Here is a 19,045-nt window from a genome sequence, read left to right on the forward strand (position 1 = left end):
ATCTGTCAAAATGTCTGTTTCGAAATGAGCCATCATTCATATCCAATTTTACGATATGGGCAAAGTAACTTGGGAAATGGCTTCCATTACCGCCTACCTGAAATGAACTGTGCATCTTAATCAATTAGTTACTTTCGGAAGCACAGAAGGAGGGACGGACATACGGGCGGACATCGCGATGGCTATTTACGCTCCTGCAATTTTTCGGGGAGCATAATAAGACATGTATTTCGAAAGTGGCAGTGAAAACAACAATAAAGTGCCTCCCTCACTGAATTACATTGAGTATGGAAAGTATTGACCAACATTTCATTATTTCCTGATGCGAAATACAGAACACTCAAACTTTACACAAAACTACACGCATATACAATTAAAAGACTAGATATCAACAAAAATAAAAATTACTCTACAGAATGCAAAACTCAACTAATTCGGAATCTTATTATTTCTATAATGAGAAAAGTTCACATGACTGTTTGATCCCTTAGGTAAGATTATATGAAAGGATCGTTAACCTTGACAGACTGAGAAAGTACATTTTCCAACGTTTTATGTTCTCATAAAGGAAACCAATTATTACTTTATTATTCAAGGAATGTTCACGATCGTTCCTGTCCTCAGTGATTTGGTACAGTATTGAGTAAGCTTACAGTTGAAAATTACTTCATCAGGTAAAACTTCACATGATGCTTGACCTGAAATGTACAAAACACCATTTTAATGTAACTTCTGAAGTACAGCCCACATAATGATTATTTTCATTTTAAGTTGATGTGGATTTAATGAACATCTTCATTCACCGACCCAGTGAGGACTGAAAAGCCAGTCAAGGTCGTTAAACACTTCCATCATCATCATCTGAGGAAAAATGTGGACTTGTATTGTCGAACTTAACATGATTTCCCATAGAAATTAAAACCACATAATCATGGCAATACATGAATTAAGAATCATCTTTTCAAAATTGTCATTCATCAAATATCCGCATTGCCTTTGGGCCAAGTTTTTCAAAACACAAGGAGAAGAAAAGAGTTAGTTTTGCCTGAGAAGCTTTAAACCATGTGTCCTAACAAGCAGCGATCCTGTCAGTGCTGAAACCGACCGTTTGATGGGTGAAACAATTTGTTCAAAGAGTGCTGCATTCGACCACTTGGTGGATGAAAGCATCTGTCGAAACAACAAACGGAGATTGAAGAAACATAAGATATGTCCCAACAACAAATGAAGAACATGTCCGTGCTGAAGCCGACCACTTGATCGATGAAAACATCTATCTAACAACAAACGGGGAAATAGTGTCACTTACTGTTTGGTTTGATATATGTAAAATATGCATTCCCCTTGATAGCATTACATTCTCTTCTATTATTTTTCATTTTCAACATATACAGTTATATTTTCGAAGATTTTGACATTTAACAAGTCTTTTAAAAGCTTAAATTTTTGAGACTGATATTGATGCAAAACTGATATGTCGGTAAACATTGCCTTACATGAATTATTGATAAGTAATCAAGTTTTGACAGACTGATATAACCACCAAAGAACAAATACCCTGTATGTTCCTTAATATGAATTTTGAGCATGTCTGTTGTGCTCCCGTTGTCATTATGTTATCATTTTTGATTTGTTTTCTGCGTTTTATTTTGTTGTTGCTTTATACCTATATGATGAGTTAAGTCCTTTTCGACTGTTTTTTTTTTTATAGTTTGTTTAATATGTTTAACCATCTTGTTGAAAATGGGTAATCGTGTCGCTTTTTTTGTGCAGAAAGTAAAGAGTATTCTTAATATAATGTGTTGAAAGTGTGCATACTTATCGGCCTTATATGCAGGAAAACGACCAATTTGTTTAACAATCGTCCCTAGATTACCTTACATTTCCCATTTCCTAGTTGCCTGGATGTAGACTTTGATTGCCATTTTATGTATATGAAAAATACATTTTACATAGAAAAAGCAAAATTATAATCCTGAGTTAGTCTATAATTCCAACAATTTCATTTGTGAAGAAAACATCCTAGTAAAGTTAAGTTCGTATAGTTCAACATATCAATATCTTATTGTGTTTTTACCATTAATAACATCCATAAAATGTTGTTTTTCCAGTCTATAAGCCTCAAAGTATCGCGGTAGACCATTTTGTTCTATTGTATCCAATAAACGTCCATCTTGATTCCACAACTGAAGATGTGTGGTAGATGGATTCTCTATACAAAGCATCCCCTTTTCTCCTAGTACCTACAAACATTGTACATCGTGAATCTTGAAATTAAGGTATTCTTATTATTCCAGTATTAGTATTCTACAGAATAAGTAAGATATTAAAAAAAATATCAGAATGGTACTCTTAGGTTATAGTTCAACATATCAATATCTTATTGCGTTTTTACCATTAATAACATCCATAAAATCATAAAATGTATGAGTTTGACTGTCCCTCTGGTATCTTTCGTCCCTCTTTTATGTCTGTAATAGCAGTACCGATTTGGTGACTTAAAAATATATGATATCGATTTCTGAGTGCCCTGCATGCGTTTCTCGAATAAATTGCATCAGCTATGTTGGAGAACTAACATTTGGATAGCCAATAATTCAAACTAGAGCATGAACATTAAATACTAGGTGTTAGATTTGAAATGTAATTCCAAATTGTTGGGTTACTTCATTTATTATTACTGAAGTTATTTATTTTATTTGTAATACTTGTAGATATGATTTTTTGGTATTTGCGCATACATGTAACGTTGCGCTCTTATGAATTGTTATATTTCCCGTTTTTAAAGTTTTATGACGTTTAGCCTTTTACGTACGTTACGTTGTCTAGTTTTTATTCATTGCAAGTTATTTGATATTCGGAGACACATCATTATTTTTATAGAGAGATCATAATCGTTAAGAGATAATTTATGTACATTTTTAAGAACAATATTTATTTAAAGAAGAAATATTAAGAATTGTAAAAGTATTTTTAATTTAACAAGTTATTCATGAAGCGTGAAAGAAAGTGTTTTCTATTGTTTGATTAGTATTATGCCTTTAGTGTTTTAAGTTACATTTTAACTTATGTGTATTTGTATTTTATTGTAGAGAATCGGTTGATATGATATATAGTATAAGAAGCCAAAATTAAATGTATTTGAAGAATAAAAGATATATAGACCGCATACTCGAATTATCGCCTTATTTGATGCCTGATTGATGTGATCCGTTACAATTCTCGATTTACTCCAAAAAGATGGATAGTGAAGAAGCGGAGCGAGCGTATGAAGAATCCCGGAAGAAAAGAACAGTTAATTTGTCTCAGCTTACTAAGTTATACAATGAATTGGAAACAAAGATGATTTCACGTGATAATGTGGAAACTGTGAAAATATGATTCACAAAATTGTGTGACCGCTATGAACACTTTAAAGCTGCACATTTGGAATGTTTGGATTTTTGTACAAATTCGGATATAATTGAGACATTAGAAATGAACTTTGACAGCTCACAGAAAAACTTCATAGAATTCCGTGAAAGATATAATGAGTGGATTCGCGAACCCGAAAAGAAAAAAGAGGAAGAAGACAAGAATAGCCGTATTACGTCTGTGTCTCGGACTTCATCGTCAACACAGTATAGGCTGAAGCTAGCGAGGGTTAACCGCTTAAAGGCCGAGGTTCAAGTGAAGAAAATGGCAGAAAAGCAAGAACTAGAACGCGCTCGTCGAGAAATAGAAATGAAAGAACAGATGTTAGAAAGAAAAAGTCAGCTAGAAGAAGCAAAGTTGGAAGAATCTGTGTGGCAAGAAGAAGAAGAAAAAGATACCGAGGTAACATTTAAGAACTATCAGAATATAAACGTGCCGTTAAACACAGAAAATAAGACACTTAATAACAATGAACATGTTACAACAAAGAGTACAGAAAATGCCGTTTCAAGGATAGAGTGCACCACTGCCGGAAGTTTACAGTCAAACAGCAGCATCGATACTGCATTCCAAAGATTAGCATCAACGCTACAAGAAGGATTCAATCTACCTAAACCTGAACTTTTGACTTTTGATGGAAAACCCACAGATTACTGCAAATTCATAAAGAACTTTGAAACGAATGTTGAATGTAGAGTTACAGATGATCAGTTAAAGTTAAGTTATTTAATTCAGTATTGTAAAGGTGAGGCTAAATCTTCGATCGAAGATTGTGTATTGTTAGAGAAAAGGGGTTATAAACGTGCTAGGTCTATTTTACACTCACGTTATGGCAGGTCACACATGATAGTTAGGTCATATATAGAAAATCTTGTATATGGTGCTCCGATAAAGGCGTCAGATTTTGAGTCACTTTCAAAATTAGCTCTTGAAATGCAAAAGTGTGAGATAACTTTATCACAATTAGGATATGTTTCTGATATAGATAATACTGATAATCTTAGAAAGATTGTAAAGCGTTTACCTATGCATTTAAGGGTAAAATGGGTTGATATTGCTCATTCCATAACTGAAAATGGTAGAGAACCTAGATTTTCTGATTTAGCAAATTTTATTGATAAAAAGTCTCGTCTAGCTTCGTCAATGTTTGGTCTAGATCTCGTAAGAGAGAACTCAAATACATATAGAAAAGATATAGACAAACATACTGATATAATTCTTATATCATTTGCATATCTATAAATACTTGAATTGGATTGGTCAAGTAGAGTTTTTCTCTTGGTTTACACTTCGATAAACCATGTTTCCGAAACTACTTTTGTAATCTATTCATGCGCGATACACATTCTTGCAGGGATACTTGGATTCTCTGCAAGTTGAGATTATAAAACAATTGCATAACAGTTGTTTATATTCTAATGCATATATAACCAAAAGAAAAGAAATAAAATAAATGCACTAAAGCTTCGAAAATGAATAAAAATAAAATTTAAATAAAATTCCGGGAAATTTCACGAATGATTTGACGAACTCACGTCATGGCAAAACACGACGTCATACGATTGAAAACTTTCAGACGGAAGATTATTTCGTTACTTGTACGCTTCAAATTCGGATAGTTTCTAATTAAAATGAAGTTTTTGAGGTAGGTGCTAGTTCATTTTAGATTCTGTTGCATTTATCAAACATTTAAGTTTTTATAGAAAGTCAAGATGGCGGCGTACTCCAAAGTTACGACATGCCATTGTGCTTCTGATGGTACATGTAGTAGCCATCAAAGTAATAATGTAAATTAATAATCGCGTATGTTTGGCCGAAGAATTATAAGGATTAAACACATTTTTTCTAGAGGTTATTGATGTGTAAACCGGGTCTCTAACTCACAAACTTGACATAAAAGTCCTTCGGACTTTTATTCAGTTTGTGAGTTAACCGCCCCGGTTTACACATCAATAACCTCTAGAAAAAATGTGTTTAATCCTATAATGAATACAAGAGAGAAGGTATCTACATTTGCTTCTAATAATATGTATGTCAGCAAGGCTACGACACAAGATCGTAAATGTATTTATTGTAATGGTACATGTAATAATTTAGAATTGTGTGTAAAATTCAAGTCTATGAATTTAACCGATAGAGTCAATTTTGTAAGAACTGCTAAGCTATGTTTTAATTGTTTAAAGGGTAAACATTTTTCAAAGGACTGTAGAAAAGCTAAAATGTGTACTGTAGAAAATTGTAGCTCTAAACATCACATTTTAATGCATAGTTGGGGTAAAAATAACAACACTGATCACACGGCTACAAAGGTAAGCATCAATTGTTCATCCGCCGGGACAGTTATTAAGAATTGTCTAGGAATTATACCCGTCGAGGTTAAAGGGTCAAATGGGAAAACTTGCCAAACTTATGCCTTGATTGATGATGGAGCGGATAAAACGTTATGTGACGAGCGTTTGATAAAAATGCTAGAAACCGAAAGTAGACCGGTTACATTTAAAATGACAACAGCAACAGCACAGCGAGTCCGACATGAAGGTCAAGAGGTTGACTTACATGTACAATCAGTTGGCAGCAACTGTCCGATAACGCTTAGTAAGGTATGGTCCGTTAAAAATCTACCGATATCGACACATTCAGCCGCAAATAATAAAGATATTAAGAGTATTAAACACTTGTCAGATATTTATATACCAGAAATAAGCAGCAATAAAGTTCTGCTTCTAATAGGCACCGATACACCAGAAGCACACATTCCCATAGAAGTGCGTTCAGGAAGTAGTCATGAGCCATATGCCGTACGAACACGCTTAGGATGGATCGTTAGAGGACCAATCAACAACACAAGCACCAGTGATGTAGTTAACATCAATTTTGAGCATGCAGATAATGTACTTTTGCAGCAGCAGTTAGAGCGACTTTGGACCACTGATTTTCTCGATCAGCCTAGCACGGAGAAAGTATGCATGTCTTTGGAGGATAAACGCGCCTTGAAAACAATGGAGTCAACAATAGCCTATGAAGATGGACACTACAAACTTGGATTACCGTGGCGGTATGAAAATGTAAAATTGCCGAATAATTTGCCTTTAGCACATGCTCGATTAAATCAATTACACCGCAAATTGTCACATGATCCTAAGTTGCATGAGATGTACACAGCAACGGTAAGTGATTATATACAAAAAGGATATGCAAAGGAAGTTACTGATGTAAGTAATGAGTCAAGTCACATATGGTACCTCCCGAACCACCCTGTCACAAATGAACATAAACCCGGAAAGGTGAGAGTAGTCTTCGACTGTGCAGCCAAATTTAAAGATGTTTCGTTAAATAGCCGATTATTACAAGGTCCAGACTTTATGAACAGCTTGGGAGGAGTTCTAATGAGATTTAGACAAGACCACATTGCATTAGCTGCTGATATGCATCTGTTTGGTGCAACATCATCGCCCAGCTGTGCCGCATACGCATTGAAAAAGACAGCTATTGACAACGGTGAGTTATTTGAAACAGAGATAGCATCAACTGTAGAGAGAAACTTTTATGTAGACGACCTCTTGAAGTCAGTGGACACGGAAGAAAGAGCCGTTCAGCTTGCAACGGATTTACGAGAAATTATGAAACGTGGTGGATTCCGATTAACGAAGTGGTTAAGTAACAGTAAAGTCGTTATAAACGAAATACCGAATTCGGAACGAGCACCTTCAGTTGAAATTTTGAAGTCAAACACAGCTTTGCCGACCGATCGCGCACTAGGCGTAATATGGGACGTAAATGATGATGCCATCAAATATAAAGTCAAACTCGAGGAGAAGCCGCTGACAAGACGCGGAATAACTTCTACGGTAAGTTCGATATTTGATCCACTGGACTCATAGCGCCAATCATTTTAAAAGGGAAGATTATATTACAAGATCTAAGTAAACAGTCAATTAAGCTTGGATGGGACGATCCTATACCAAAAGAAAAAGAAGAAGAATGGATAAAATGGAAATCGACACTGCCAGAAATTGAAAATATATCAATACCTAGATGCTTCAAGACAAAAGACATGAAAGAAATATCTGATGCTCAACTTCATATATTTAGCGATGGTTCTGAAATTGGTTATGGAGCATGCGCTTACTTACGTCTAGTAGACACTAATGGAAAAGTGAACTGTTCACTTATTCTGGGAAAATCGCGTTTAGCGCCATTAAAACAGACAACGATTCCCAGACTAGAGTTATCAGGTGCCGTTGTTGCTTGCAAACTTTAAGAAATAATAAGAGACGAATTAGAGATTAAGATTGACAGCGTAGTATTTTGGACTGACTCTATGATAGTACTTGGATACATTAAGAATGAATCTCGTCGTTTTAAAACATTTGTTGCAAACAGATTAAGCAACATTCACGAGTTGACATCACCAGGTCAGTGGCGATACGTAGATACAAGATCAAATCCTGCCGACATAGCATCTAGAGGCATTCTTGCAACAGAAAATAAACAGATCAAATTTTGGCTCCATGGACCAGAATTCTTGTTGAAAGACTCGTTTGAATGGCCGAAACCAAAAGCTGTATCAACGGTTGACGAGCAAGACATAGAGATCAAAAGGGTCGTTATGATTAATTCAACTACAACTGATTCGATACGCGATATAATTACATACTTTTCAAACTGGCAAGTATTACAACGGACTGTAGCATGGCTAATCCGTTTCAAGAAATATTGTATACGTCGTTTCTTAAAACGAGACGATGAAATAAAGACAGACAGCTTAAATGCTGATGAATTACAAGAAGCAACAAGGTATATATTGATACATGTACAACAAGAATCATTCTTAAATGAAATCAAAATGATTGAAAAGCAAAATCCTGTTAAGAAAGATAGTCGTTTAGCACCTTTAAATCCTGTCATGCATGATGGGTTATTGCGCGTCAAGGGACGTCTCAACTTGTCACTAAGCAAATGTCCGGTCATTATACCAAATTCTCATCACGTGACCACTTTAATAATCAGGTCGTTTCACGAACAAAATGGTCATACAGGAATGGCACAAGTGCTAGCATCATTACGGGAAAAGTATTGGATTTTAAAAGGACCTAGTACTGTCCGAACAGTTTTGAACAGGTGTGTAAGATGTAGACGATATCAAGCACCGCTTTGTTTTCAGAAGATGGCTTCTGTTATAGACGATCAGAAAACTCTTGATAAACCACCATTTACCTTTGTTGGAATAGACTGCTTTGGTCTATTAAATGTTAAAGTTGGACGTTCAGTCGTTAAAAGATACGGTTGCCTTTTTACATGTCTTACAACAAGAGCTGTTCACATAGAAGTAGCTCATAGTTTGACTACAGATTCTTTTATTTCTGCTTTCCAACGTTTTACGAGCAGACGAGGCATACCTGAAAAGGTGTATAGTGATAACGGGACAAATCTTGTAAGTGGAGAATCGGAACTTCGGAAATATATTGAACAATGGAACAAAACAAAAATATCCAGTTACATGTCACACAAGGATATTAATTGGACTTTCAATCCGCCAAACGCTAGTCATCGTGGTGGTGTATGGGAAAGAATGATTCGTACGACACGCAAAATTCTGAGAGCTCTTGCAAATGAACAACTAATTACCGATGAACAGTTACTTACCTTTATGGCTGAAGCCGAAAGAATCGTCAATGATAGACCGATATCACCAGTCAGTAATGATTCTCGAGATTTGCCAGTTCTCACACCGAATATGTTATTACTAATGAAAAACAACACTTCAATACCGCAAGGTGTGTTTGATGAGAAAGATGTGTATGCTAAAAGGTGGTGGAAGCAGATACAATACTTAGCCAATGTATTCTGGAGACGTTGGTTACGGGAATATCTACCAACTCTACAGCAGAGAAACAAATGGCAAAGAGAACAACGAGATGTAAGGCTTGACGACATCGTAATCATTGCAGATGACCATACACCGAGAGGACAGTGGCCATTAGGACGAGTAATTGAGGTCATTAGGAGCCGCGATAGTCTTATCCGTAGTTGTGTGATCAAAACAAAAGAGTCAAAATTTTTAAGACCAGTAACTAAATTATGCCTACTCGAATGTTCAGAATAGAATTATAATTTTTTGTGTGATGACAATTTTTAAGAAATGTCATGGTGGGGAGTGTTAGTTTTCTATGTTGTGTGGTGTGTACTATTGTTTTTCTGTTTTTCTGTTTGTCTTTTTTATTTTTAGCCATGGCGTTGTCAGTTTGTTTTAGATTTATGAGTTTGACTGTCCCTTTGGTATCTTTCGTCCCTCTTTTAGATTTGAAATGTAATTCCAAATTGTTGGGTTACTTCATTTATTATTACTGAAGTTATTTATTTTATTTGTAATACTTGTAGATACGATTTTTTGGTATTTGCGCTCTTATGAATTGTTATATTTCCCGTTTTTAAAGTTTTATGACGTTTAGCCTTTTACGTACGTTACGTTGTCTAGTTTTTATTCATTGCAAGTTATTTGATATTCGGAGACACATCATTATTTTTATAGAGAGATCATAATCGTTAAGAGATAATTTATGTACATTTTTAAGAACAATATTTATTTAAAGAAGAAATATTAAGAATTGTAAAAGTATTTTTAATTTAACAAGTTATTCATGAAGCGTGAAAGAAAGTGTTTTCTGTTGTTTGATTAGTATTATGCCTTTAGTGTTTTAAGTTACATTTTAACTTACGTGTATTTGTATTTTATTGTAGAGAATCGGTTGATATGATATATAGTATAAGAAGCCAAAATTAAATGTATTTGAAGAATAAAAGATATATAGACCGCATACTCGAATTATCGCCTTATTTGATGCCTGATTGATGTGATCCGTTACACTAGGCTAAAACAGAGCAACTCGAACACTATATGGTCAACTTAGATTTAGGGAGTTGCAGCCATTTAAGTAAGAAGATGTGATATGAGTGCCAATAAGACAACTCTCCACCCATTTCACAATGTATAAAAAGTTAACAATTATAGGTCAAAGTACGGCCTTCAAAATGGAGCCTTGGTTTACACCGAACGGCAAGCTATAAAGGTCCCCAAAATGACTAGTGGAATACTTTCCTCACTGGAAAACCAAAAGTCTATATAAAAAATTAGAACCACAGCAACAACGACAACCTCTGATCAACAAGCTCCTGACTGCAAGTACTTTCCAAAATATATATCTTAATTCAATTGTTACATATTTATTGCTGGTAAACAATTGTCGAAAGGTGTTTCAATTGTATTCATATGACATTTCCTAATTATTCAAAGTATAATTAAATAGATTATGGCATTATGCAGCAGTATTCAATTCTATAATAAACTATTGTTTACAATTATTAATTTGTAGTATAAGTATAATTTGCAGATTCATAACATGTCATTGCCAAGCTTTTGCTATTTCAACGTTCTTACTGATTCTTACTTCAAATCTCTGATCGTAGCCATAAGGAACCCCTCGTACATTTTCAATATATCCAACAAGTCCGCTAGGGAATTTAAGCATGATCATGGCACACTCGACATCGTTACATTCTTTAAACATCGGATTTTTGGCATGTCCAAAGCATACTGCACTTTCTGGTCTTTCTCCAGACAACCAGCATATCAAGTCAAGTTCGTGTATAGCACTGTCTACAACTATACCTCCTATAATGGGTAGAAACTCAGTAATGGACATACTAATTGTTTGGTCACAGAACTAACTTTTCATATATATTAAAACATAAACCTTTAAAATGTTGGAACCGAGAAACTTACATGTCAGAGGTTGATTTCATGGATTATACTTTCTACCTGTCTTAGACGGAGATTACATAGACAAAGATGAAAACATTTCTTACAACACTGTTTACAATTGCAAAATATTTAAGTATAACTGATAAAATTTTGAAATAGTTTCAAATCAGATTGTATCATAAAATGGTAAATCCAATGGCAGAATCGAGAACTACGCCTTACTGTTGCTCGGATAAATGGTATACAGGTATTTTTTTTCACCGAGATTTTGTCTCAATCTTAAACTATTTATGTTTCTTGTATTCAACATTTGCAGTAAGGCAATATTTCTCATCAAAAAGGCATGCTAAATAGACACGTATTAACATTAATTCCCATCACTGATAAAGGTGAATATCGCTTTAACAATCGTATAAAAGGTAAAGAGGAAAATGTGTGTTATACAGTGAAACACCCCCCCCCCCCACACACACACATATACAACATTTATAGAACTTACCGCTCGACTTCAAATATTCGGCATTAATCCATGCTGGAAGCTCACGTGCAACTAGTTTTATCATGCGAAGTTCGCCCAAATCCCCTGCTTTAATCTTGTCATACATTTTACGTATGCTGATATCGAAACGCCTGTACAAAAAAAATGGCTGGGGAGATATTCTTCATCAATTCAGCTTTTATCGATACAATTTTAATTAAATGTAGTTCTGAACCTGTTTTTTTTTAAACAACATGAACATGTATGTTATAAACCTGTTTTTCGATGCCAAGTATTGGATAACCTGTATAATAACGAAATATTGACAGTTCTTAATTAAATTTGAATACGTTACAAAAACCATTTCAGTGAAACAGATCATGATAGTTTGTAATTTGATTACTTATCAAATCCACATTGAAGTGTTTTTCCATGTTCTTCTGCCAACTTGTAACATTCTTCCACAACGCTTGGATCAAGGTCAACTGGTTTCTCACAGAATACATGTTTTCCTATAAATTTTCAAAAATATCAAACCATGATATGAAACAGTCATTAAATATTTGAATATGGCCTTTGCATTTATTTAATAACAAATACTAGTATCAAGAACTATGATTATTTAGCAGATACTTTTTGAACTTTAGAAATGCTAAGATTGTTTTTGCATATCTGGTACGCCGAGATGAAGAAAATTGGTCATAAATTCAAACCCAGGCTGATTAGCCATATCAGTCCTATGTGACGCCACGTGGTAGGGTTCAGCCTGAATGTGTTCGTATATCGTTTGTTTATGGTAAAAAAAGATGTCTATAAATAGAATTTTAAGCTACTGTAATACAATGAGAGGTTTAGCAAGCTATAAAACGAGGTTCAATCAAACATTTCTATATCAGTAAATGCATACACCATCTATTCGTTTGATGAGTTTGAGCTTTTAATTTTGCCATTTGTTTAAGGACTCTCAGTTTTGAATTTTCCTCGAAGTACGGTATTGTTGTTATTTTAAGTCGTTTATATATATATATATATACAACTCGTCTAAACATCAACCCAACAATGTTAGATCTGTAAATTTGCTTTCGCAAATTTATGGTTCTTCCTTCGCCGGGATTCGAACCCATGCTACTGTGATATCGTGACACCAAATCGCCTGCACTGCAGCCGTCCCGCTAGACCACACGACCACCTGGGCTCTTATAAAAAGAGCTTTCGCTGGCCGTGTGTTACCTTTCCATGTCAGTTTTAATCTAGCGGCGTACTGCAGTACATGATATATAAGGCATGAAGATGTTATTGTTACAGATCAGCTAAATTATCTATAGTAAAGGATCCTACAAATTAATGTAAGATACAGTCACAGAAAATAATTATATTTATAAGTACGTCTGAGTTAGTGACAACCCTACAACAGATGTATCCATCGGATCGCCATCAATGATGGTGATACATGGCTGTGTACATAATGTATATACAACTCGTCTAAACATCAACCCAACAATGTTAGATCTGTAAATTTGCTTTCGCAAATTTATGGTTCTTCCTTCGCCGGGATTCGAACCCATGCTACTGTGATATCGTGACACCAAATCGCCTGCACTGCAGCCGTCCCGCTAGACCACACGACCACCTGGGCTCTTATAAAAAGAGCTTTCGCTGGCCGTGTGTTACCTTTCCATGTCAGTTTTAATCTAGCGGCGTACTGCAGTACATGATATATAAGGCATGAAGATGTTATTGTTACAGATCAGCTAAATTATCTATAGTAAAGGATCCTACAAATTAATGTAAGATACAGTCACAGAAAATAATTATATTTATAAGTACGTCTGAGTTAGTGACAACCCTACAACAGATGTATCCATCGGATCGCCATCAATGATGGTGATACATGGCTGTGTACATAATGTATATACAACTCGTCTAAACATCAACCCAACAATGTTAGATCTGTAAATTTGCTTTCGCAAATTTATGGTTCTTCCCTCGCCGGGATTCGAACCCATGCTACTGTGATATCGTGACACCAAATCGCCTGCACTGCAGCCGTCCCGCTAGACCACACGACCACCTGGGCTCTTATAAAAAGAGCTTTCGCTGGCCGTGTGTTACCTTTCCATGTCAGTTTTAATCTAGCGGCGTACTGCAGTACATGATATATAAGGCATGAAGATGTTATTGTTACAGATCAGCTAAATTATCTATAGTAAAGGATCCTACAAATTAATGTAAGATACAGTCACAGAAAATAATTATATTTATAAGTACGTCTGAGTTAGTGACAACCCTACAACAGATGTATCCATCGGATCGCCATCAATGATGGTGATACATGGCTGTGTACATAATGTATATACAACTCGTCTAAACATCAACCCAACAATGTTAGATCTGTAAATTTGCTTTCGCAAATTTATGGTTCTTCCCTCGCCGGGATTCGAACCCATGCTACTGTGATATCGTGACACCAAATCGCCTGCACTGCAGCCGTCCCGCTAGACCACACGACCACCTGGGCTCTTATAAAAAGAGCTTTCGCTGGCCGTGTGTTACCTTTCCATGTCAGTTTTAATCTAGCGGCGTACTGCAGTACATGATATATAAGGCATGAAGATGTTATTGTTACAGATCAGCTAAATTATCTATAGTAAAGGATCCTACAAATTAATGTAAGATACAGTCACAGAAAATAATTATATTTATAAGTACGTCTGAGTCAGTGACAACCCTACAACAGATGTATCCATCGGATCGCCATCAATGATGGTGATACATGGCTGTGTACATAATTTATATACAACTCGTCTAAACATCAACCCAACAATGTTAGATCTGTAAATTTGCTTTCGCTATATATGTCTAAAATCGTTATTTGGTCAATAGTTTCCTTGGTATAATTATTTAACAATGATTGTTTAATTGTTATCATAACAGGAACGGTAGGTTTTGAAAATTTACAAATATATATGTCTTTTAGTTAACAAACCTGCCTGTATAGCGAACTTTACTAATTCGCTTTTCTTGTGTGGTTTTCCGAACACAGGAGAGCAGATTAAGACAGCATCTAATCTAGAAAAGGTAAAAAAAGTTATAATAAACATTACATATATATAAACCATTGAAAGTATGTCGCTAAACGGGCTGTTCAACTATAAACGTTTGAATCCTGTTTGACGATTTGTATATTTCGTGTAAATTCTAAATGGTATTGTAAAATACACACCCTATAAATGTATTGAGAATAAACTGCAGAAAAGTTATGATGAAAATAACAATTCTAATTGTTACCTACCAGCATTACTATACTGGTATAGCTGCTTGTTAGACATTTTGAGCCTTCATACAATTATGTATAATGCAAAACTCTCAAAGGAAATATCGATATCTGCATGATAGACTCATTTATGTTTTGTTCGTGTAGCTGTTTTGCCCATATTTGTGACACTTTTACCTATTGTGTCTGTTTTGTTCACACATCGTTGTCGATGCGACTGTCCTCGGAGTTCAGTATTTTTGTGATTCTACTTTTTTCTACTCGTTTAATATATTGGTGGGGTTCGTGTTGTTTATTCTTTAGTTTTCTATGTTGTGTCATGTGTACTATTGTTTGTCTGTTTGTCCTTTTAATTTTTAGCCATGGCGTTGTCAGTTTATTTTCGATTTATGAGTTTGACTGTACCTCTGGTATCTTTCGTCCCTTTTTTAGCTCACCTGGCCTAAAAGGCCATGTGAGCTTTTCTCATCACTTGGCGTCCGTCGTCGTCGTCGTCGTCGACGTCGTCGTCGTCGTCGTCGTCTGTCGTCGTTAACAATTTTTCAAACATCTTCTCCTCTGAAACTACTGAATGGATTTGAATGAAACTTAACATGATTGTTCCTTAGTATATCCTGCACAAAATGTGCGCTTCGATTTTTGATCCGTCAAAAAACATGGCCGCCGTTACTTAAAATAGAACATAGGGGTCAAATGCAGTTTTTGGCTTATATCTCAAAAACGAAAGCATTTAGATCAAATCTGATATGGGGTAAAAATGTTCATTAGGTCAAGATCTATCAGCCCTGAAATTTTCAGATGAATCAAACAAACCATTGTTGGGTTGCTGCCACTTAATTGGTAATTTTAAGGAAATTTTGCAGTTTTTGGTCATTTTCTTGAATATTATTATAGATAAAGATAAACTGTAAACAGCAAAAAAGATCAGCAAAGTAAGATCTACAAATAAGTTAAAATGACCAAAATTGTCAATTGACCCCTTAAGGGGTTATTGTCCTTTAATGACAATTTTTCACAATTTGTTTATCATATTTGCTAACTTTAAAAAATCTTCTCCTCTGAAACTACTGAATGGATTTGGTTAAAACTTAGCATGGTTGTTCCTTAGATTATCCTGCACAAAGTGTGTGCTTTGATTTTTGATCCGTCAAAAAACATGGCCGCCGTTACTTAAAATAGAACATAGGGGTCAAATGCAGTTTTTGGCTTATATCTCAAAAACAAAAGCATTAAGAGCAAATCTGACATGGAGTAAAAATGTTCATTAGGTCAATATCTATCAGCCCTGAAATTTTCAGATGAATCAAACATCCAATTGTTGGGTTGCTGCCACTTAATTGGTAATTTTAAGGAAATTTTGCAGTTTTTGGTCATTATCTTGAATATTATTATAGATAAAGATAAACTGTAAACAGCAAATATGATCAGCAAAGTAAGATCTACAAATAAGTCAATTTGACCAAAATTGTCAATTGACCTCTTTAGGAGTTATTGCCCTTTAAAGACTTTTTTCACAATTTGTTCATCATGTTGACTTACTTTAAAAAATCTTCTCTTATGAAACTGCTGTATCAATTTCAGCCAAACTTAGGCTAAATGAGTTTCAGAGTTTCAGAGTATCTAGTATAAATTTTATATTTCATTTCCTTGTATGTCAAGAAACATAGCTCCTATGGCTAAAATAGAACATAGGAGAAAATGATTTTTTTTTGCTTTTGAAGAAAATAGGACGATTCAAAGAACATTTAAATAAATTGAAAAGCCAAAATAATCATTGATGAGAGATTAAACCAAAAAAATTCAGGTGAGCGATTCAGGCTCTTGAGAGCCTCTTGTTAATATACTTTTTCGAATCTCAAAGGCCATAAGAAAAAAGGTCCCACTATTCCATTTCCTTTTGGAATTCATTGTTGCTCACATCTGCTGACCCAACCTAACTGTATTGTATCGTATCAACATAATAATGACAATAAAATAATAAATCTGACTTACAATTTATCGCTCAGCATGTGAGTGACTTCTTCCGTGTTGATCACTTTTACATTTTGCAAACCATACTGCTTCACCAAATTTCTGATTTTGCCATGCACCGGTTCAATATCCACTAAATACGTCACATTTACTTGTCCACTCTGGACAAGGTGACATAGATGTACCTCTCCAATACGACCAATGCCGATTATTCCTATATTTTTGCGTTCCATTGCTTTCAGATTACACGACAAATGTGACCAGATCACCATAAAACATCAATTAATGAATAGCCATTTGAATATTCGAACTTTTTTCTAAACTTATTAAAACTTGTATTAGTACATAACAAAGTGTGCCCAAGTTAATTGATGTTTTTGTTATGCGTGTCCTATGAAGGTAGATAAGATAATCACATGGCTTATACTCATACACATTGCACACTGACAGTGTGTCGTCTTGGTCGACAAGTCAAAAATTAGATAACAAGGTGCAAGTGAAATCTAAAGTCTTTAAAAGACAGACAGCCTCATATATGATCAAAATTAAAAAGAATGACAAATCAATACAACAGTTCACTTGGAAATTCAACATATACCTTCACGAAACTTACTAGAAAGGAAAATCTGAAATATTCATAGGTGTGTTCTATATGTTCTTTTGAATTTCAATCAAAGATAAACAACTGGAGCTTCCTTTTTTTTTTATTGGATACCTAAATTACATAAGAATTCTTACAAATAATATCATAGAGCTGGCATGGGTCTTCCAAGTGCTACATGAAACATCTTTCTAAGGTGTTAACACCAATTTTACCAGCAATCTAAACCAGTCTTTAGATTTATTGGGAAAATATTTACACCAGGGGCTATATGAATTTTGTGCATTTTTCCTTTGATCTTTTTTTTGTGATAATTTTTCATATCATGCTACTCGCTTGAGATGAAAAATTATCCTTTAACTTCACGTTCCCCTTTATAGCTGAAGTCCTCTCACTATAAACACCAAAGTTTGTTGATTATGTTGATGGCATATATCCCACCGAACTTGACATAAATGATACAGTTAATTATAACTCATATCTTGACTTGCATATAGAAAGTGACAATGAAGGTAGATTGAGAAAAAAAATATATCATTCAATATTCCCACTTGTGAACTTTCCATTTCCATGAAGCAACTTTCTAGCAGCGCATGCATATGGGAAATTAATCTCCCATGATTTCCTTGACAGGTGTTTGCTGCTTAACAGAGGGGTCAAAGTTGTGAAGTTTAAGTGATCCTCTTCGAAAATTCTACGGCAGTCAACGGCATCAAATATGAAGACAGATATTTTCCGAATGTCATAACATTATTCCAGTCTAATTCTCGTATGTATAATCACTGAATTAGACTTTTTATCGAATTGTATTAACATTATAAACATGATGGGTGTCCAGCTCTGAGGTGGAAGAAGGTGAATAAAAGGTAACTTGAATTACCATAAAAGCGGCCACACTAACCAAGCCTGCTTTGTTCCCTTATCGTTATGACGTATTCTTTTTCTTCAAACAAGAATGTGTCATAAGTACATAGATTTCCCATTCGTACAATCATTTTCTATGTTCAGCGGACCGTAAAAATTAGGTAAAATCTTTAATTTGACAGTAAAATTATAAAGATCATATCATAAGGAACACATGTGTACTATGTTTCAAGTTGTTGGATTTTAACTTCATCAAAAACTACCTCGACCATAAACATTAACCTGAAGCAGGACGGACGGACAGACCAGAAAACATAATGCCCATAAATGGGGCATAAAAATAGTAAGACTTGTTGCATACCTGCCAACTTGAGTCAGTGAGTGGACAGTATCAAAGTAATTCAGGTGTTTGTTTATTTTTAACACCTTCTGCAGAAAGGAAAAAAAAATGCCCATCAAAAACTATTAAAGAAAGATTTTATCTTTCTCAAACAAAATGCATTTAACTTTTATATATCTAGTGGAAGCAAGGCATCAAAACTTTCCAAACAGCACAGGTAAGTCTGTACACAGAGCGGTTTTTGAGGTGAAAATACGGCCATATTTGTCCATTTGTTCAATACAAATTGAATTAATTGAATACAAAAATAACATATGTTATAACAAGTATTATGTCAATAA

The 19,045-nt window shown here is 34.8% G+C and overlaps 1 protein-coding gene across 1 annotated transcript; it reads right to left on the minus strand.

Moving 5' to 3' along the window:
* Nucleotides 1-536: 536 nt before the first annotated feature.
* LOC143064824 (putative oxidoreductase YrbE) lies at nt 537-17,286 on the minus strand. The gene is made up of 7 exons (XM_076237956.1): nt 16,921-17,286; nt 14,641-14,723; nt 12,058-12,166; nt 11,676-11,806; nt 10,863-11,086; nt 2,078-2,243; nt 537-698 (listed from the first exon to the last, which is right to left on the minus strand). Exons 1-7 carry the CDS (start codon nt 17,169-17,171, stop codon nt 592-594), a joined length of 1,071 nt encoding a protein of 356 aa, XP_076094071.1. The 5' UTR covers nt 17,172-17,286; the 3' UTR covers nt 537-591.
* Between the last annotated feature and the right edge of the window lie 1,759 nt (nt 17,287-19,045).

This window comes from Mytilus galloprovincialis, chromosome 2, assembly GCF_965363235.1.
Source record: "Mytilus galloprovincialis chromosome 2, xbMytGall1.hap1.1, whole genome shotgun sequence".
Classification (NCBI taxonomy): domain Eukaryota; kingdom Metazoa; phylum Mollusca; class Bivalvia; order Mytilida; family Mytilidae; genus Mytilus; species Mytilus galloprovincialis.

Bases quoted from the DNA above. Each gene is read 5' to 3' on its own strand.
- LOC143064824 (XM_076237956.1), bottom strand. From the start codon at position 17,171: ATGGTGATCTGGTCACATTTGTCGTGTAATCTGAAAGCAATGGAACGC. The intron at 14,724-16,920 runs GTAAGTCAGATT...TACCTTTTCTAG, and splicing joins CACATGCTGAGCGATAAATT to ATTAGATGCTGTCTTAATCT. The intron at 699-2,077 runs GTAAAAACACAA...TGTACATTTCAG, and splicing joins TTTTATGGATGTTATTAATG to GTCAAGCATCATGTGAAGTT.